This window comes from Aspergillus udagawae (assembly GCF_001078395.1).
Source record: "Aspergillus udagawae IFM 46973 DNA, scaffold_2, whole genome shotgun sequence".
NCBI lineage: Eukaryota > Fungi > Ascomycota > Eurotiomycetes > Eurotiales > Aspergillaceae > Aspergillus > Aspergillus udagawae.
In genome coordinates, this window is record NW_025091265.1 from 3,707,228 (window position 1) to 3,727,409 (window position 20,182).

Consider the following 20,182-nt stretch of genomic DNA (forward strand, 5'->3'; position numbering starts at 1 on the left):
CTCGATCGAAGAGCAATCGGGAATGCTCAAGGAGTGGATCGAGCGCCATAATAACATCCCAAATCAATGAACTACTCCGATCCTAACAGGGTATCATATATACAGGTCAAATCTCATCTTAGGTTCATGACATGCAAATCAACGTATAGACACACGCGTCCTTGCCCATCAATTCAACCCCAGGCTGCCAGTGTCCAGCTTGACCGGTCTCCGCCTGCTCGAAGACCAGAACGTCGATCAGGAACATGGCCGTGGTCCAAGTCCCGGCTGGCACCAGCAAGACCATGCTGAAGGTACTTCTCCCGCTCAATCTCCACCTGTCCCCTGATCTTGAGGCTTGCCACAAGACTAGCTCCGGCCCAGGCACCCAGAGATTCCACCTCGCGCAGTACACCATGAACCTGGTGTTTCATTTCCTTGTCCTTGCTACGGCGTAGCTTCTGCTCAACGAAATCTATCTCTTCTTCGGGCGACTCCTTCTCTGGACGATCCAGTCCCGCTGAATGTTCAGCGGGCTCTATGGTATCGTCTTGACTGCCCTTCGCGCGTGCTGGCTCTTTCGGCCTCAAAGCTAGGAGCTTCTCCTCTACTTTCTGGGTTGCTTCGCCACGGACTGGGCTCCAGCCGTACGTATTGACCATAGCCGCCACCTCGTCGAGCACTCGCCGTCGAATGCCGGGAATATTAGCACCACCTCCAACGAATATTATCCGCGACATACATGAGCCCCGAACATCGGGTGGCAGGCGGAGTAGCGTGTTGTAAACCAACAAAGGTATTGACTTTTCCTCGTCGTCCAAATCGCGCTCCGCTGATTCCTTGGCGAAAAGGATCTTTTCAACCGGCTCCGCGAACGCCGAAAATGGAATATCAATATAGGTCGAGTTAGGATTTGATGGAGACGGAATCGACACCATCCTGTTGCCTATAGAGTCGGGGTCATTTTCCGTCGGTGATTGTATGTTGTGCAGTTCTGATGGTGCAGCTGCTTTGTCACCTGCCCGGGGCTTGCACCAAGCAAAACGACTCACGACTTCTTCGCAGTACTCGAAGCTGACGGTTATGTCGTCCACAGCCTCAGATTCCGGGCTGGCGTCCGAGGCAAGTCGAGTGAGCATTCTCGCTGTCTCTTGAAGCAGGGACTTCATGGCTCTTGTACTTCGCTTGGCCGCAATCTCTCGGTGTTCGTACAGCCCGGTTACAATAGTTTCCGCCCATCCCAGATCTACCACCAATGCTGAGCGGACCCCTGCTGCTATCGCGGCCATTGCAGGGCTGGGAAGAAGGGTAATACTCGGGAATCGCCAGCGACTGAAAAGAGTCGACAAAATCGAAGATAATAACGGATGCGGCATGATAGATGGGATGACCAGCACCAATCGTGATGTACCCGCATCTGTCAGCAGATATTTGTTGTAGGTCTCCCGAAATACCCGTTCGATTTTGTCCTCGATGAGCCCCAGGTCGACGTCACGTAAATCCATTTTCCACAGTTCGTATGCACCAGTCCATTCGTCTGCCTTGACTGTTCCTGAGCTGCTCGTATTAATGGTCGCCTTCAACCACCCTCTATAGTCGCCAGCTCTCCTCCAGTCTTCAGGCCCATATCCAACGACACATATGGGCAAGCTTTCGCCCTCAAATCCAGCTCGAAGCCACCGGGAGCCAAGTTCGAATATAATCGCATCTTCTTCTCCGCGGAAGGAAGAGCCCCCCGAGCCGGTGCTCGCAAAGGAAGAGTTATTGGACCGCAATTGCTGTTGAGGTGTATGTGGTGACGATGGTCTGCCGGTTTGATTGTGGCGTAAGTTCAGGGGAAAATTGGTATTGACCGGCAATGAGCGCTTCTCGTCATCAAGGGAGGCTGTAGACGGAGTTGCCATTGCTTCGTAGAAACTATATTGGTCGAAAGTAACTTCCGTTGAAGCGTGTTGACTCCTAATTTAAAGCGCGGAGAACGGACCGATTGAGTGTTGCCCAACCGCAGTCATTCTTTCCCTGCGCACCTCACCATTCAAGGGTCCAATTAATCATCAAACGCTGGAATATATTTGTCACTCATTGATCTGGAGTCTTCAATTCTCCCAAAAGTGTAAGCCACTCATTGCGAGAGACCGACAACAGAGTTCCTCTGGTTCTGTTATTTGGACGGATCTTTTGTCGGGCCGTCACATCAGCTTCCCGACGTCAACAACAAACAACACTACGGCAACAATCAGATATTGTGCCTGCTTCACAGTAGTCGAGACCACTGCCCATTTCTGGATTTTGTTATTTGGGCTTTTACTTGTGGTCTCTGATCTATCTGATGGGGATTCCCGGGTAGGTGCAAAGCTCGTTTTCAGATCAAATACTCCTAGCCTCTTTATATATTTTGGATTCCATAACATAGGACCACTTCATAACAAAGCTCTTCGAACAAAATCTTAACAAAGCTATAAATCAAAGCAGCTAACATGTGACAGACTCATCAATGCCATTGGCTCTGGAGAACGGATTTCCTTGTCCAAGCTGGCAATAACCCACTTGGAACGGACTTCAAGACCCATACGCATTGCCGTGGACATCTCGATATGGCTGTTCCAGGTGCAGGCCGGTCGAGGTGGGCGAAATCCAGAGCTGCGGACTCTGTTCTACAGACTATTGAAGTTCCTAGCGCTGCCTATCCATCCACTATTTGTTTATGATGGAAAGGACAAACCGCCCTTCAAAAGAGGCAAGGCAGTCTCTGGTCGCAGCTACGGGAACGCGCCGATCATCCGACTTTCGAAGGTTCTGATCGACCTGTTCAAGTTTCCTCGACACGATGCTCCAGGTGAGGCTGAAGCAGAATGTGCGAGATTGCAGAGAGCAGGTGTCGTCGATGCCGTCATGAGCAACGATGTTGACGCCTTGATGTTTGGCTCGACCCTGACCGTTATGAACTTCTCTAAGGAGAGTGGCAGTGGCACCTCCGCAGCCACGCATATTACCTGCTACAGAATGTGTGGTGATAGCGATCATCCCTCAAATGTGCCACTTGACCGTGCTGGTATGATCCTATTCGCGATGCTGAGTGGCGGTGACTACTTGCCGTCCGGAGTTCCAAAGTGCGGGAGCAAGTTGGCCGCAGAGATTGCCAGAGCAGGCTTTGGTGCGGATCTATTGGACACTATCAGGTCCGATGGGCCTGAACTCGACATGAAACTAGATGAATGGAGAGAAAGGCTACAGTACGAGCTGGACGAGAACGAAAGCGGGTATTTCCAAACGAAGCACAAAGCAGTACGCATTCCAGAGTCGTTCCCAGATAGAACAATCCTATCGTATTACGCCAAGCCTGTGGTGTCCTCGCCACAGGATATTGAAGTGCTTAAATCCCGCCTGATGAATGCTTGGGATCAGGAAATCGATGTCCTTGAACTGCGAAGATTCACTGCTGATGCATTCGAGTGGAATTATCGTTCTGGGGCAAGGAAGGTAATCAAGTTGCTCGCAGAGCCTCTTGTCTCCTATAGACTCCGCCTGCAGAAAAGCCCGTCACCCTTTGCCCGGAATACTTCGTTGTCAGACAGCAATGTGCAAATGTTGCAAAAAATCTACAAAAGCCGAACCAGCTTTAGTACTGATGGCTTGACAGAGCTACAGTTGGAGATTGTCCCGATAGATGTGGTTGGTTTGGATCTCCTCGCTGAGGAACCTAATCCCCCGATTCCTTCCCAGGAAACCACGATTGTTTCTGGGGATGAAGAGGAGGATGTGGAAGACTATACAGAGGCTACAGTTCAGTCGCCGACTAAAAAGCGAACCGGGAAGCGTTTCGACCCCTATGCCGCTGAAAAAGTCTGGATCTTTGAGACTATTGCTACCATCGGGGTGCCTGCGGTCGTGCAGACCTGGAAAAGGGAACAGGCTGAGAAGGGTTCCGCGTCGAAGAAGTCAAGCAATCGGAAGGCAGGTCCCAAGAAGAAGGGACCAATCGACCCCGGCATGAAACGGGGCAGCATCCTCAAGTATGGCACACTCACGAAGCAGAGATCTGACATCTCAGAGTTCAAAGGCGCACAACTATTTGAGGCGGCAATGTCCGCAACTCCAAGAAAATCGAGAGCGCCAGGACTTCTGCGCGCTGAGAGCTCTCCAGACGCCTTAGTGAGGGGTTCACCAGCCTATGGCCCATACAGTCATAAGCGCATGTTGGATATTCAACCGCACGTAAATCAGACTGTTGATGATTTGGTTGACTCATTTACTTCTTCGTGCACTATATCCTCTATGCTGGACATCAAGCGACATCCGATGGCCACGCGATCCCTCATGGGGAGCCGGCGGGCGGGTGTCCGTTCTGGAGATGTTGAGGTGCAGACTCTCGACTTCTTAAGTCCTGAAACTGTCTTCAATTCCTCTCCGTCGCGTGTGTCTTCCGCGAGAATCAAGATCAGTTACTCCAATGTCAGGTACGATGACTCCACCGGTTCAGATCTATCCTTAGAAACAAACTCTGCCGTATCTCCCCCATCGGCTGGAAGAGAAAGTCGTCGGCATACGCAATCGAGACCCATCAAGACGTCAGCTAAGCGTCGAAGTGGGGTAGAAATTCAGGAGTTGGAGGACATTATGTCTGCGGTTACTCTCAGTGATGGAAGCCCTTATCAACAATTAAAGAGTTTGGCGCAAACACCGACTAGCCTCAAAGCTCGATCACTAAAAGGGCTAAAAATGCATGAAGTTCATGCTCTCGCCGCTGAAGCTCAGACAGTCCACGCGTCTCGAACGAAGGAGAGCGCCTCTCCGACCGCAAACCATTCATGCGCGAAGGGCCCCAATGTACGCTTGCCGCCAAGTGCTCAAAATACGTTGGTAATGGACCTGTGCGCGGATGATGCGCTCAAGCAGACGACGGAGAAGGAAAAGCGAGTTGTATCGAGCAGTAAAGTGTCAAGGCCTCGCAAAACTTCCTCACATATAGAATCGGTCATTGTGTGCGATGGGTTCTGGACGACTGAGGCGAAGTCCCAATCTGAGCTGGCTTCAGAGGAGACAGAGCGTGGCTCGTTTAACAGTGACGAAAAGAGAAAGAAGAAGCGCATCCCGCGTGTGAGCATTTTAGACTTGAGCTGATTTTTGCCTACTACAAATTTGACTTATCGGCACTCAAATTGGGGTGTTCAGGCGTCCATGGGGATACCAAGGATATTGGAGTCTAATTTACGGTTCATTTGGGTGTTGGTTGTTCTCATTTGGTTCTATAATTTAAGTACATATCCCTTCGTAACACATGTGGCAGTATTTGCGACGAAAGACATCATAGTAAGATTGGAGAGTATCTTCAAGCAAGCAACAGTGGAAGCGCCCATCGACGGAGAATTTGAAACAATGATTGCGGATGGCCCATCGTATATGACCATCCCAGTCTATAGGGAATCCAAGGTGTCTATACTTGTAGACCTGTCAAGGAAAAGTAACGAATCGATGTATAGAGTGGTATAAAGATGAGCTATATAAGAATGGTGAATAAGGGCATCAGAGGAAAATTAACAGGCCTGACCTCGGCATTCCTAGGAAAGAGGTATATTTCTATCAAGGTCGAATAGAAAGAGCGAGCAAAGTTAACCAAAAACTTTCAGGAAACCCCACAGCCCAATTCCACTAAGAACTGGGATAGTGAAGTTATCGTCCCAGTTGAACAGGTCCACGAACTCGCTCCCGGCGGCAATAATACCGGAAACAACACTCATGACACCCAGTGCCAACGGGCCGGAGATGACCCCGCGCGAGGAATCGGAATCGGCGGTCCAACCAAGGAGACCCCTGATAGAATCCGGAAGTAGGTTCAGACGGCCGGTGAACATGAACGAGCCCTCGGGATCGTTGGGAAAGGTCCCGACGTGGGGTACGAACCAGCCCCAGAAGGCCGCGGCGGTAACGACGCCGACGGCCCAGGCGGCCAGGGTTCCAGCAAAGCTCTTGCCCACGCGCAGTTGGAACGTGCGCCGGCCGTAGAGACGGCCGAAGGTGGAGGCTGCAGTGTCGCACCAGCTGAGGAGCAGGACGCCCATGACCGCAACGTCTTTGGGGAAGAAACGCAGAACGCTGTATGCGCCCAGCAGGTACCAGATCACGCCGTTGTAGCCCGACACTTCTGTTTCCCGCATGAGGGCGCCAACGCAGCGAATGTAGAGCTTATTGAAAGTCTCGGAGCGATGGCGGATAATGTCTGTCGCGGCGATGGGGACAAGAGCGGAGAGCAGCCATGGGGTGATTTGGAGAGTTTGGACGCCTCGGCTATACAGATAAAGGGTAAGGAAGCCGATGGAGCTATGGAGGAGCTTGCGCGGTATCTCGTGACGATGGATGAAGCTGCGGTAACGAGTGTGGAGGGGGATCAAACCCAGAGGTGAGGGTGAACGAGAGATGTCGTGCGCGCGGCCTTTGCCCAAGGCGGAACTGGGGGACAGGAAGTCGGTGGGCGATATGCGGCCGTTGGTTTTCAAAGGCTCCGGCTTCCTGGCCGGTATCATGGGATTAGATCGCCGCGTGCGAGTTGAACGAGCAGGGGCTGCTGGGCTGCGACTGCGAGACCTGATCGGCGACCGACCTGAGTCCGTATCCACGTCTTCGCCTCTCTCCTCGGATACATCTACCAGACGCTGGCGTCGCGCTGCTGACCGAGTCCTCGGTCCGGCATAATCATCCCGTGAGCTTGACTCACTCGACGGTATAGGCGAAGGAGATATGACTCGGGGAGTTGCCGGGACGTCGTCGGTAGAAGAGGAGGGCATTTCGACCGCTCTTATAGCGAAAGGCGGAAGGGCCGGAGCCGGTATCAGCCCGGACAGAGGTCGCTGGCGCAGATAGTTATAGTCGCAGACAAGCGCGTCAAGAAAGAAAAATCTGTCAGCTGCAAACGACGCAATGATGGGCGACTAGATGATGAACGAGGTGTGTGCGTGGAAAGGAAAGCTGGTTTATCGCGTGAGACGTTGGCAAACACCCAAGGCAGAAATGCGGCTGCGCATACTTCTGTAAATTTAGAGAGAGATCGGCATGGTCACTGGACCAGCAGAAGATAGCAGAGACAAATAAACAGCCGAGAAAATGAGGAGCAGTCGGTAGCTACTTGAAAGTAATTGCAAATCAGAATTTTTTATTTGAGTATTTTTGTGTTCGTCGTTGCTTTTTTCCTCTTCGTTTTTTATTTCTGTCTGGTACCTTCAGGCTTGTGATTCCGCCGAATCCGCAGGCGATCACGTGTAAATTGGCAGAAAATGCTCACCGCTTCAATATCTAATCAGTGATCTTTTGATAAGCTATTTTTTTTTTGTGCCATCAGTCTAGGCAATCGTTGCTGATCGTCGGGTCGAATTGAAGGTTTAATTCTGCACTCGGCTGCTGTCATGGCTCCAAAACCACCTTCAGGCACCTCGTCCAGAGCCTGGGATGCAGTGACACCAGCCATGTCAGAATGGGTGTTAGAGGCAATGTCCTCAATGGGCTTCACCCGGATGACCCCAGTGCAAGCATCCGCTATTCCTCTGTTCATGGCGCACAAGGATGTCGTAGTGGAGGCAGTCACTGGCAGCGGAAAAACGCTATCTTTTCTGATCCCAGTGGTAGAGAAGCTTTTGCGTCTCGAAGAACCTGTCAAAAAACATCATATTGGAGCCATCATCATCTCACCAACAAGGTAGGCAGTGATCTTAGGGCGCGCGACAGCCAGAACCGTGGAAGAAGGTCGATGCTGACTCTGTGATTAGAGAACTTGCATCACAGATTTACAATGTACTATCATCATTACTCGCCTTCCATCCTCCTTCAGCCGCTGCGATAAACCCCTCAGAAGACGACAATGCGCCTCGACCCAAGTTCCCTTCTTCTACTCTCAAAGTCGTTCCGCAGCTCCTCCTTGGCGGTTCGACCACTCCTGCAGAGGATTTGAGTACATTCCTGAAGCGGTCACCGAATGTGTTGGTCTCTACGCCTGGGCGGCTTCTGGAATTGCTTTCTTCCCCTCACGTCCACTGTCCGCAGTCCTCGTTCGAGATGCTGGTTCTTGACGAGGCCGATCGATTGCTAGACCTGGGATTCAAGGATACCTTGCAGAACATCCTGCGCCGGCTTCCTAAACAAAGACGAACGGGCTTGTTCAGCGCCAGTGTTAGCGAGGCCGTTGACCAGATTGTGCGAGTTGGTTTGCGTAATCCAGTCAAGGTCATGGTCAAGGTCAAGGGTGGCTCAGGTGTTGACGATAAGCGGACTCCGGCTAGGTTGGTACCTCTCTGCCTTATTCTTAACAGTGATCTGACTCGATTGTACCAGTCTGCAAATGACCTATCTTACGACACCCCCCTTACACAAATTCGCCGCCTTGAAACGTATCCTTTCTTCAGTTCAACCGACTCCGTTGAAAACGATTTTCTTCGTCTCTACCTGTTCGGCTGTCGACTATTTGTCCGCAATCCTCCCACTGCTGCTCGGTGACGATTTCCTGTTGATTCCACTTCACGGCAAACACCAGGCAAATGTCCGCCAAAAGAACTTCAACCGCTTCATTAACTCGCACGATCCCGCCATTCTTCTCACCACAGATGTTGCTTCGCGTGGATTGGATATCCCGTCAGTCGATCTTGTCGTTCAAATCGACCCTCCATCAGACCCGAAGTCGTTCATTCATCGATGCGGCCGTGCTGGAAGAGCCGGCCGGAGGGGTCTGAGCGTGGTACTTTTGCATCCAGGACGCGAAGAAGATTATGTTTCTTTTCTAGAAGTTCGGAAAACACCTGTTGTTCCATTCTCTCCATCGATTACTTTCTCTGACGCTGATGCGGCCACTGCCACGGCCACTGCCCGCAAGGCTGTGTTGGCTGATCGTGCGCTGTATGACCGAGGCCAGAAGGCGTTTGTCAGTTGGCTCAGAAGCTACAGCAAGCACCAGGCAAGCAGTATCTTCCGTGTCGCTGACCTTGATTGGGAAGCTTTGGGCAAAGCATGGGGTTTGTTGAAATTGCCTAAGATGCCTGAGTTGAGGAACTTCACCGGTGACAGGACACTCGGCGTGAGCCTTGACTGGGACAATTACGCATACAAAGACAAACAAAGGGAGAAACGACGGAAGGAGCTTCTCCAGGAGGCCGCCGAGTCTGGTGCCCCTCAATCCAAGCCAAATAAGAGACGGGCCAGCGAGAGTGTCGCATGGAGCCAACAAGCCGAGTCGAAGAACAAGAAGCTCAAGCGACGTGAGCAGAAGAAATCGAAGCACGACAAGGCCAGATGGGAGAAGATGACGGAGGAAGAAAAACAGAAGGTTCTTGAGACGGAGAAGATGGTTGAGGCGCTGAGGAAGAAGAACGAGGAAGAAAGACGACTAAGACGAGCAGCAGCCAAAGCCGCAGGCACGAAGGCTGATGGTGATGACGACGAAGAATTCCAGGGATTTGATTAAGATACCTCGCATATGTGCACTATATCCGTTGCTTTGGATGATCTTGATACCTGACTTGTATAGCTAAAGCCCTTCCTCAGTAGGGGAGCACCAGCCTTATACTTCCGTGTACATACAAAACAACTTTTCTGAAAAGCCTTCTCACCCTTCTGAAGATACTTTTTCTTGCCCTGTGATTCCATTTCGACTGACCCATGACCGAATACCTCAACCACTCGTAGAAGACTTCTTGTCCAGGTCAAGAACTATCTGCATTCCCTGGACAGCAGCCCTTCCCTCGCGATCGGACCCTCCAACCTTGGCGTGGTCTCTCTCGTCCTCATTTCGATCAGCTCTCACCTCCCCGTTTCCGCCATTTGATGCTTCTTCCTCCACCACAAGCCCAGCCTGAACCGTCCACGCTTCATCAACCTGCGCACCCGGCACAGTCGCACCATGCGCATCCGCAATTAACCCTCCTCCCGACTCAGCCTGCACCAGCAACGACTGTATTGACAACTCTGAAGAACAAGAGCCCTGCACGCTCTGCCCCGCCTCATCTCTTCGTCCCGCATCCCCAGCAGTCCCCAACGAGCCCATACTCTCCTCACCTATCGGAAGCAACAAATCCCCAATCGAAACCCCTCCCCCGACAAGACACGGATCAAGAGGCGTCACCTGCTGCTGCGATCGCTGAGAAGACGACGCCAACTGCGGGCCGCCAAATCCCTGTTGTTCTGGGTATCCCACCAGCCCAACCGTACCCGGTCCACCAAAACCCGCGGCCCGGCTGCACAGAGCGCAGAAGCGCTGTCCGACGCCGCGGGCGATGTACCGGATAGGACAGACTTGGATCAGGGGCGTGGGCCTTCCCGGGACAGCGAAGACGCGGACTTGTGGGCAGGGCTGGATGAGCTGGAGGTAGGTGCAGGTGCAAGGGGGTTTATTGGGCATGTAGTAGCACATCGCCTACGCTTCGGTGGGTTTGTAGCTAGACTTGGTTTCACGACGATAGTGGGGTTAATGGGTTTGATGTGTCTCTGGTGAATCACTGATGATGAATGGTAGAAGCTGGTTAGAAGGAAGGTGAGGGGGATAGAATAGCATGTATATGAATCGGATGGCGGCATGCATCCATTGTCTTGTTAACGCAATCTTCTCTTTGTCTACCGACAAAGGACGAGTATGGCTTTGTCAAAAGAATGATTCCTTCTCAAGGGTTGAGGCGGTCCTTGCAGACAAGGAACTGAACATGCCGTTAATGGATTATGAAGATCTCAGAATCAAACTCACGCAGGTGCCATCACAAAGGCAGGTTAAATCGGTCAATCGGATGCAGATAGGACAGATGCGAATACTTTTTCCATTGCCAGTTTCAATGCGAAGGCCAAGCTCAAAAGCGCCGCTGGCTACAAAGGTAAATCAAAATCTCCTGCTTATGTCACATGCTTCGAGCAAAGAAAAACAATGATGTACTGGACTCCACCGGTTGGAAACAAGAGAACAAGACAGATTCGATCTCATAAATTTCATGAAAGACCTTCGCCCGAGCAGGGCTTACAAACTCCAGTCTCAACAGTCTGGAGGAAGCCGCTGGAGGTTGCTCAGAGTATAAAACAAAACACAAAACACAAAAGACTTCCGCAATCCCGCAGAAAACACATTTACACATTGTCTGGGCCCATCACAATTCCATAAAGTAGGAAGGAGGCCAAACAGGCTATGCTCAGTAATCGGAAGATGGAAAACAAGAAAAACACAGCAACATAATAATCACACAAACCAAAAGGTATCAAGGCAAAGCAAGACCATTTAGAACCTTTCAACACCCCGATGACATGACTCCAACCTAGGCTTGAGCTTTCGTAAATTCCTCCAAACTTTGATGGAAAGCACGGTGAACTTCGTCCACAGCAGATGCGTCCCACACGCTGGCGACGATCCGCACGATCTCATCATCAACACCCAAGCTCTTCTGAAGAGTATTCGGTTCCGGCCATTTAAGCTGCTGGAGATCTCCAGTTGCGCATTGCTCATAAAGCCATTGAGCATCACGAGCGAATTGATCATCGTCGCCGAAAGTCTCGACAGGTGGTTGTTGGTTGACAACAGGTGAAGCGGTCAGAGGGCTTGAATAACGACTAGCAGTGCGGAGCCCACTAGGTGTTTTGGGTTTGTACTTTTCGGCCTGAGAACGGACTCTGGCGAGAGCTTCCTGATCAACTCTGGATGGGGTAGACGGAGGCAACGCTTGGCGTGAAGTGGGATGTGGAGCAGGCGATTGTACACTACACCGCAAAGATCAATTGTTAGATGAATGGCAATGAGGCTTGAGTCGAAGGTGGCAGCAAAATACCTTTCTTGTACTTCTGTACTGGTAGCGGTGGCTTGAGTCTCAGAGACAGACTTGGCCGATGGGGCTTTTGGAGAAGGCGCGCCGCTCGACTCTGATTCATCAGAGAAAGTATCGTAATCCAGCTGGAACGTGCCTTGTTTGTTGGGAATGAAACCTGGCGAGCGCTGGGGAGTAGACAAATCGACGCGAGCAGCGGGAGTTGGCGTTGCGGGCGCAGCGGCAGGAGAACCAGGCGCTGTCACTCGAGCAGCATCGCCCATGCTGATGAAGTGTCTTCCCGTGTAGGGGTCCGTGGCACGGGGACGCGTGCGAAGTTTAGAAGGAGTATCCTCGGGGCTGGCATCGAAACGCACCCTTTTCGATGGCCCTTGTTCCGAGCGAATAGCACTGCGAACGGCAGATTTGGCTAGAGCATCGGGTCTTGTAGGAGGTACAGCCTGCTGGGGTTGGCCATCGGCTTCCTCTTCGCTGTCAGAGCTATAGCAGAAATAATCCAGGTCCAATCCATAGCTGCATCCGGCCGGGTTGGGAATGACATCAGGCGAGGGGGACCGCTTGCGCTTCTTTTGAGTGGCGTCCTCAGTCGTCTGAGGCAAGGCCCGCTGTTCATTGACATCTGTCGCCTGAGAAGTCGATGGAGGTTGGTCTTCCTGTGCCCCAGACGGCTTCTCTGCATCATCTGGACGTGATTCTGCCTGGACGGCCTGAGAAGGTTTCTTAGGAGTAGTAGTCAGATCTCCAAGGAAGCGAGCACGGTCAATCGGAGCCGGGAAGAGGGAGTAAGACAAGGTGCGCTGGCGTTTGCTGGGCGGCTGCTCACTCAAGCGACGGCGAGAGCGTTTATCACTCTGGGTAGCATTCTGATTCGAGTCGACAGTCTTGGTGTGAGAAGGACGCTCTGGCAACGGCTGGGAGGATGACACTGGAGGCTCCTGCGCCAATGGTTGCAAAGACAGCCGTGAAGACAATTGTGAGGTTGGCGATGGCGCTGCAACTGGTGAGCCAGGCGCACGGAATCATCGACAAAAGAGGGAAAAGCAATAGGACAAGAGAACATACCTGAAGCTTCAGACGTCCGAGAGGAACGACCAAATCTTGGAAGCAAACGGGAGAAGGAACGAGGCACAGAGTTGATCAGCCCGCGGATGTTCCAACCACTTGCCTGAGGGGTAGAAGGTGGCTCGGCCGTGGGAGACTCATCTGATGGATCCTGATCGTCTGGCTTACTCTGCTTCTCGGTAGATTCGGTGTTCATCTGGAGAGGCTCCAGGCACGGCTGGACGGGGGTTGACTCCGCTGCCCGGCGGTCGGCTTCGTTCTGAGCGAGCAGCTGGGGGAGGCGGAAGACCGTCTTGTGAATCCGGCCTTGGTTCTCGATCGTCCGCCGCCGAAGCCGCTCAGAGTAGGGGGCGGCGTTGTACGTGATCCGCCGGGACAGCGGAGTCATGCGGCGCGCAAAGGGGGTGCTTCCGGGGGGTCCCACGTTCCGCCGCTTGTTGGACGACGGGGTTTCGGCCCCGTCGTTATGGGGACGTTTTCTGTTCACTTTCCGAGGTGTTAGCCGCGTTTCTTCCTTGGCGGGCTCCTTGGCGGGTTCGTGGGCCTCCGCCTGGACTCTCCGACAACCCAACAACTCCAGCAGGTAAGGAGTAGCCGAGAGAGACAACGATGGGGAGACGACGCTCTCTTTGGTGGCACCAACACCCAAGCCTGAGCGGGGGCTCATCACCTCCGACTCCTCTGGAATCGGAGAGAGAGCCACACGCGCCCATCGCGCGGAATACTTCCTCGCGGAACGGCTACCTTGACGTGGTTTGTCAACCTCCACGGCCGCCGGACGGGACTGCGAAGGGCCCGGCATCAATTCGGACACATTCGCCGACACCAACCGCCCATCACTAAAGGTGGACGTCGTACCCGACTCAGTCGGGACATCGAAGGTCGCGTCCTGCTGGACTTGACCCGCTGATGCCAGCATATAGCACAGCAACAGACTCGCGGATGCTGCCGGCGTGTCGTCGTAGGCTGTATCCACCAAGCACAATCCAGAAAAACTCTGGATCAGGGCGGCAACCTCGTTGTCAATTGACGACGACACAGCCACAACAATCGACGAAATCGGGACCTCCTCGTCGCGATCGACAGGGGACAGAGGAGACAGGGAACCTTCGCGAGAAGATTCACCTGAGGAGATCCACGATACGTCGATTGGGGCGGTGTGTTCCTCAATGACCATGGGACAGTCATCAAGTTCCAAAGAGCACTGACCGCAGACCGACATCGGCGAACGGCAGTATCGCTCTTCCTCGAACTCTATCCCTTCCATGGCCACGAGGAACAATCGCGCAGCGATCGTTGACCCAGTCAAGGCCTCCGTCACGGCAGGTGGCTTGGCGTTGTACTCCTCAGAGGACACTAAGACGACATTTCCATCGGATCCACATTCGTCGGCCATGATGCTGACCGAGTCATCTCTGGCAGCATTGTGCGCTGCAGCCAACTCCACTTGCTTGTGGCAGGCGAGGCAGGCATCAATGTCTGCCAGAAGAGACTCTTTGAGCACGAACCCGATAGGGGGAGAATCCTCCATCTCGAGGTCCGGTGTGTGAGACCGTTCCGAAAGGGGCGACCCAATGTCGCTTATGTCATCGAGCGGATCCAGATACCAGGTATCTGCAGGGCCACCGGAAACATCTTCGACGAAAGTTTTCGACAATTTCCCTCCCTGTGGAGATGGGGCCTCGGGAGAGGGCGCCGCGGCCCGGCTCCTATGCGGGAATTCCGTGTCCGGGCGTGACGGCGAGGATGGCAGTGGAACATGGGGGAGAGGGGGTGAAGGGGAGAGAGAGGGTGAGGAGGGCCAGGGTCAGGGTAAGGCTCAGGAACAACTGCTTCAGGGAAAGGAATGAAGGACAACTCACTGTCCGATGCTTTAGGTTCAGACAAAGCATGTTCACCAATGGAAGGGATGGGCTCGGAGACCTGGGTTACGGGGGGCTCCTGTGCGGCGCTCGTTTCCTCGACGACGGATTCGGGCTGGGACGCTTGTTCGGCATCGATCGGTTCAGTTTCGTCATCAGACGTTTTCCGAGTAGACTGGCGCGTCGATCGGCGAGTCGAGGCTTTCCTGGTTCGAGTCTGATTCATCGGAGCTTCCTCTATAGACACTATTACGCCATTGCCGGCACGTCGGCTGCGGGAGCGGAAGGTGGTCTGTGTAGAAGGTTCGGCGCTAGACTGTCTGGTGCGTGCCCTCCTGGTGGATCGAGTACTAGACTCTGTTGCAGGCTCAGCACTGGGCTGTCTAAGGCTCGCACTCCTGGTAGATCGAGCAGCAGGTTGTGATGCAGGTTCAGCACTGGGCTGTCTAAGGCTCGCGTTTCTCGTCGACCGAGTGGTTGATTGTGATGCAGGTTCGGCACTACCCTGTCTGAGAGTTGCAGTTCTAGTAGATCTCGTCCGACGAGGTTCGGATTCGAGAGCGACGAGACCGCCAGGCGAGAGCGGCTGCGAGCGAGTACGCATCTCGACTGTAGACTGCAGAACAGAACAATAACCGACTGGAAGGACGGCACCAGGCCAGTGTTATACCGCGACGTGATCTGACACGTGAGATGGGTCAAGCAGATTGACTTTGAAGATGAAATCGAAATGAGTCTTGCAAAGATATCTTTGAGTTTAGAAGATTTGTAATGAGTGATAAATTTCGGACAATGAGTTGTGAGCTGATGGTTGAGAGTTAGATGTGTTGTGGGGAGGAGAAAAAAAGTAGGACAGAGGCTGGGGACGAGGGAATATTTGTTTGTTTTGATGTTGTATTTGTGGGCTTCGCCTTGCACCTGCTCGAGGGTTAGCGGCCTAGTGATATTCACTTACCAGGCGATGTTGATGCTGTTGTCGATTGGTGAATGCGCTACAACAGCATCGGCGCTCAAGTTGTGTTTGTGAGTGTTGCAAGTGGAAAACGAAATTCGGGGTGACGTTCCGGCAGAATCCTAAAATAAGGCGGTCAGATTCCTCCGCTCTTTCTCCGCTGCTTGCTTAACTCTCCCAGACATCGCACAGCGCGAAATACATCATTGTGTCCACATAGTAGGCGAGTGGCAATGGACATGTAATAAAACTAGCCGAAGCCTCTGCATTGTGCTGACTCTATGGATGTTGTTTCAAGTGCGTCGTACACAGAAAGTCTGCACATTCCAGCCTCGAGTACGAAGTGGATAACGAATAGGTCCATCCCTGACTTAATCGACACCTTACTACGGTGCTCTGCTCGGGTATAAATGACAGTCATGGATATCGATGAGGAGTTATATTTGTACATTGAGGTCTCTCTTATGTGGACAATGAAGAGGGCCGAGCTAATCAGGAACAGCGCGATCACCTCAAAAGCGCTGGAGAGTGCAAGTGCCATAACATACACACGTGCCTTGGTGTAGGAACAGAAAATATAAAAAATAGAATACAAGCACGCCGGCAAACCTTTACATGCTGATCTCACCCTTCCAAGCAGCGTCCGACAAGCCGAGCGTTTCAATAAGATGCTGCCACCTTGGTCCACCCCGTTCCTTTCTACGCAGGTACCGAAGCAGTTTCTGTCTCTTGTGGACCAGTAGTCTCAGGTTGCGCTTGTTGTGCATGTCCTTGTTGGTCGATTGGAGATGTCTGGACAGATTAATGATCTTTGCGGTCAGAATAGCGACCTGGACTTCGGGAGAGCCAGTATCTGGTCCTACTCTGGGCGTCTTCTCGGCGTGGACAGTGGACGAATCATGAGCGACAGCTCCGGGCTTGGGTGGGAGCATCTTGTCGGTATTATGTCTTCCAAATGTATCAATACATTTCTGTATAAGCAGACGGGTACGGTCTTTGGTGTTTCCGTTGTTGATATTGATGATACGGCTTATCGCTTCCTGAGCGTTTCGATGTTCCTCAAGATGTCTTTCTGCAGCCTCCTTTTCAAGTTGAGGGTCTGCCGTTTCCCGGTCCGGGTTTTCTAGCGGTGATGTCAAGGTTTTCGAGTATTCAAGCGCCTCCTGAAGTCCTTCCGGCGAAATAAAATGATTGAGTGCCGCATCTTCTGAGGACTGGGCCTTCGTGCCTTTCAGCTCCTCGATGAAAGGTGTAGGTTTGCTTTCCACCGGATCGCCAAGGGACTCTTCACGCTCACGAGCAAGGGCTTGTTGACGAGATAGATTGGCAGCCTTGCGTTGACGGGACTGGGCCGTTAGGAATGGGTCGTGTCGCCGTCGCTCTCGAGTCTCCGCAGACCCGGCTCGTACAGAGGTCTTGGACGGGTTTAATGACAATGCGACAAGTGGACTATGAACATGGGAAGACCCTGAGTTTGTCAGCTCAACACTCAAAAACATCAGAAGGGACAAGAGAAAATCTCTGTAAACTTACCTGTGAAAGCCTTGAATATTGGCTGGGAAAGGAATCGTGGAGGCATCTTGACCAATTGCCAATCCTTGAGCCTGCTAGATATCACGCCCTCAGCAATGCTTTTGGACTTTTGATGCTGCTGAACGAAATCTCGAGACCGGCCCGACATGCACTAGTCCTGATGGGGAGTGCCGCTTCACGTGATTCTGTGGGCCGTTCAGAACATCAATGATTACAGCAATACAGAAGAATTACGCTGGTGTTACGAACTAGGTAATTGACCTTACGATATCGGGTAACCCTAGCCCTAAGGCTCACAACCAGCAAGCGAAATTCATCCCGGCCGCGGCGAGCAAAAAGTTACACCTTTCGTGTCGGCCTCATCCTCCTCTATCACCAGCACGACAAGCGCCAGACGATTGATATATTCAAATCGCCGTCTTTGACAATATCAATCGACCAAAATGGCTCCCTCTCAGCTCCCCCCCATGTTCAACCCCACCCCCCAGGACATTGAGATGCTCCTCGCAGCTCAATGCCACCTGGGTTCCAAGAACCTTCAGGTTCACATGGAGCCTTACCTCTGGAAGACTCGTCCCGACGGTGTCAATGTCATTAACATTGGCAAGACCTGGTATGTCGTCTTGAAAAGTTGATTATCGGGACTTTGGCGGCTGGCTCTAACACGGAGTTCGCGATTTTGTAGGGAGAAGGTCCTCTTGGCTGCCCGTATCATCGCTGCCATTGACAACCCCGCCGACATCTGTGTGATCTCCGCTCGTCCCTACGGCCAGCGTGCTGTTCTGAAGTTCGCTTCTCACACCGGTGCCACCGCCATTGCCGGTCGTTTCACCCCCGGTAACTTCACCAACTACATCACCCGCTCTTTCAAGGAGCCCCGCCTCATCATCGTCACCGACCCTCGCACCGATGCTCAGGCCATCAAGGAGGCCAGCTACGTCAACATTCCCGTCATCGCTCTCTGCGACACTGACTCCCCCACCGAGTTCGTTGATGTTGCCATCCCCACCAACAACAAGGGTCGTCACGCCATCGGTCTGATCTGGTGGTTGCTTGCCCGTGAGGTTCTCCGTCTTCGTGGTACTCTCGCCACCCGTGAGACCGAGTGGGACGTTGCTGTCGATCTCTACTTCTACCGCGACCCTGAGGCCGAGGAGAACAAGGAGATTGCCGATGAGACCAAGGTCCCCGGTGCTGAGGAGATTGGCGCCGGTGCCGTCGAGTCCGGCTTCGCTGGTGAGAATTGGGATACCCAGGCTCCTGGTGCTGGTGTTCCTGGCACTGCCTTCGCTGCTGCCACTGCTGCGCCCACCAGCTGGGAGGCTGACGGCGGTGACTGGGCCGCCGCCAGCTCTGCCGCTCCTGCCGGTGAGAGCTGGGCTGAGACCCAGCCCACCGAGGCCAAGTGGTAGATGATATGAACTGGTGACAGGGGCAGCCGTTGAGGAGAATCGGTTTCTTTTCCTTACAAAAGTATGGCGCATTGAAAGGGGTCCGACGTTTAGGCGACTTGCGCGATTATCATTTGCACAATCCAAATGACGACAGAGAAGTCTTGGGAGTCCTTTCGCCGACATGCCTTGGCATGTCTACCCTAGTCTCTTGTTCAGGAACTCGCGAAGTGAGAAAGAAAGATCAAAAGAAGCTTCAACGGGCGCCTCACCATCTCACATCTTCTATACATCTCTTGGTAACCTACAGCGCAAACAAAAAAAATTCCGTTTCATCAGTTACTCTTACTTCTGATTTCTTTACGCACCGGGGAGGAATTGCAACGTCAACCATTGACTGGCGCTTATGAGGGAAAGATATCCAGTTGTTCTCTTATCAGTGAGCTTCTGGGGGAAAGCCCTGTGCTGTCAATTTACAAGGTAGACTTAATCGTTACCTTGGTTTCTCCTTGTTGCTAAGTAAATGGAAAATTGTGCTACCGAGCTATTCTGTGCATTGTATCAGAACTACCTTCTTTGTGTATTCGTAAAGTCGGCAAGCAGTAAGTCGTTTCATCTAGGAGTAAGACGTAGACACTCAACGACCTTTGCGCGAATTCGTGTGTCCTACACAAAAAATCCCCAACACCGGAGAATCATTACTGTAGACGTAACTGGAGTTTCAACATCTAGCAGACCACGCAGCCTCCCTCGGTTTGGCCCCCAGCCTCTGTAGTAGTCATACCCGCCAGTCTCGCCAGATCCTCAAATGTCTCAGCGATAAGCTCCCCAGTAACAGCGGAACACTCCGCATACCGATCACAGCGTAGCTCTTGCGCAATGCGGTATGCCTGCATCTATCAGCCGCCTAACTCTCCATTGATGCCCACAAGCGGCTCGTGAGGGCATTTTATAACTCACTTCTTGCGGGTATATGATGCCCTCGCCTTCTTTTCGAAGGTCCCTCTTCAAACCCACCATCATGACGGGTATACGCTCCCCAATACCACGCTGGAAATACCGTATCACATCGTGTCGCCACTTCAGGAAGATTGGTTTAGCATGAGTAATGGCATATGATGACCTGATAGAAACAAACCTTCTTGAGCCCATCCAGCGTCTCCTGGTTCGAGATATCGAATGCCAGGAGTACCACGTCCGGCTTCAGGGTTGACCAGTGCTGGTTCGGGCTTGCGGTGTCATATAGCTCAAGCGTAAACGACTTTTTCGAGAAACGGATGTCGAAGAGGAATGGCTGGTCACTATCTCGCTGCAGGTCCATTTGCCTTCTTGACCCGTGACTGGTTTCAGCTCTGGGTCTTGCTTGGATGTTCTTTATGGCGCTGCATAACTTCGATCAGCATAAACCTCAATCCGGTAATATGCAAATGGATGCGAAATGTCATTTCCATAAATTTAACAATGGAGAGTCTGGCTTACGATAGAAACGTGGACTTCCCACATCCTGGGTCTCCCAGCACCAAGATGGTCACCACTTCTTTATTATCTTGAGGACCTTCCATGTCCACAGGCAGACAGTGTATCTGATCAGCTTTCAATCATATGTCTAGGCAGGTAAAAGCTTTAGAT

The 20,182-nt window shown here is 52.5% G+C and overlaps 9 protein-coding genes across 9 annotated transcripts; 3 read left to right on the top strand and 6 right to left on the bottom strand.

The window, feature by feature from the left end:
* Window positions 1-173: 173 nt before the first annotated feature.
* Aud_003608 (putative actin-related protein RO7) lies at window positions 174-1,883 on the bottom strand (the record flags this gene model as incomplete). The annotated part of the gene is made up of 1 exon (XM_043288558.1): window positions 174-1,883. One exon carries the CDS (start codon window positions 1,881-1,883, stop codon window positions 174-176), a length of 1,710 nt encoding a protein of 569 aa, XP_043144493.1.
* A 425-nt stretch (window positions 1,884-2,308) lies between these two features.
* Aud_003609 (crossover junction endodeoxyribonuclease) lies at window positions 2,309-5,100 on the top strand (the record flags this gene model as incomplete). The annotated part of the gene is made up of 2 exons (XM_043288559.1): window positions 2,309-2,322; window positions 2,466-5,100. The coding sequence occupies 2 exons, from the start codon at window positions 2,309-2,311 to the stop codon at window positions 5,098-5,100; spliced, it is 2,649 nt and encodes an 882-aa protein (XP_043144494.1).
* Window positions 5,101-5,588: 488 nt separating this feature from the next.
* Window positions 5,589-6,761, bottom strand: Aud_003610 (diacylglycerol/polyprenol kinase family protein; the record flags this gene model as incomplete). The annotated part of the gene is made up of 1 exon (XM_043288560.1): window positions 5,589-6,761. One exon carries the CDS (start codon window positions 6,759-6,761, stop codon window positions 5,589-5,591), a length of 1,173 nt encoding a protein of 390 aa, XP_043144495.1.
* Window positions 6,762-7,376: 615 nt separating this feature from the next.
* spb4 (ATP-dependent RNA helicase SPB4) lies at window positions 7,377-9,421 on the top strand (the record flags this gene model as incomplete). Its single annotated transcript, XM_043288561.1, has 3 exons — window positions 7,377-7,666; window positions 7,737-8,246; window positions 8,299-9,421. The coding sequence occupies 3 exons, from the start codon at window positions 7,377-7,379 to the stop codon at window positions 9,419-9,421; spliced, it is 1,923 nt and encodes a 640-aa protein (XP_043144496.1).
* A 207-nt stretch (window positions 9,422-9,628) lies between these two features.
* On the bottom strand, window positions 9,629-10,366 carry Aud_003612 (uncharacterized protein; the record flags this gene model as incomplete). Its single annotated transcript, XM_043288562.1, has 1 exon — window positions 9,629-10,366. One exon carries the CDS (start codon window positions 10,364-10,366, stop codon window positions 9,629-9,631), a length of 738 nt encoding a protein of 245 aa, XP_043144497.1.
* An 883-nt stretch (window positions 10,367-11,249) lies between these two features.
* Window positions 11,250-15,281, bottom strand: Aud_003613 (uncharacterized protein; the record flags this gene model as incomplete). Its single annotated transcript, XM_043288563.1, has 4 exons — window positions 11,250-11,688; window positions 11,757-12,750; window positions 12,816-14,524; window positions 14,575-15,281. 4 exons carry the CDS (start codon window positions 15,279-15,281, stop codon window positions 11,250-11,252), a joined length of 3,849 nt encoding a protein of 1,282 aa, XP_043144498.1.
* Window positions 15,282-16,240: 959 nt separating this feature from the next.
* Window positions 16,241-17,208, bottom strand: Aud_003614 (mitochondrial 37S ribosomal protein uS15m; the record flags this gene model as incomplete). Its single annotated transcript, XM_043288564.1, has 2 exons — window positions 16,241-17,097; window positions 17,163-17,208. 2 exons carry the CDS (start codon window positions 17,206-17,208, stop codon window positions 16,241-16,243), a joined length of 903 nt encoding a protein of 300 aa, XP_043144499.1.
* Window positions 17,209-17,605: 397 nt separating this feature from the next.
* rps0 (40S ribosomal protein uS2) lies at window positions 17,606-18,574 on the top strand (the record flags this gene model as incomplete). The annotated part of the gene is made up of 2 exons (XM_043288565.1): window positions 17,606-17,775; window positions 17,848-18,574. The coding sequence occupies 2 exons, from the start codon at window positions 17,606-17,608 to the stop codon at window positions 18,572-18,574; spliced, it is 897 nt and encodes a 298-aa protein (XP_043144500.1).
* A 707-nt stretch (window positions 18,575-19,281) lies between these two features.
* Aud_003616 (putative Rho-like small GTPase) lies at window positions 19,282-20,115 on the bottom strand (the record flags this gene model as incomplete). The annotated part of the gene is made up of 4 exons (XM_043288566.1): window positions 19,282-19,443; window positions 19,514-19,633; window positions 19,692-19,935; window positions 20,033-20,115. 4 exons carry the CDS (start codon window positions 20,113-20,115, stop codon window positions 19,282-19,284), a joined length of 609 nt encoding a protein of 202 aa, XP_043144501.1.
* Between the last annotated feature and the right edge of the window lie 67 nt (window positions 20,116-20,182).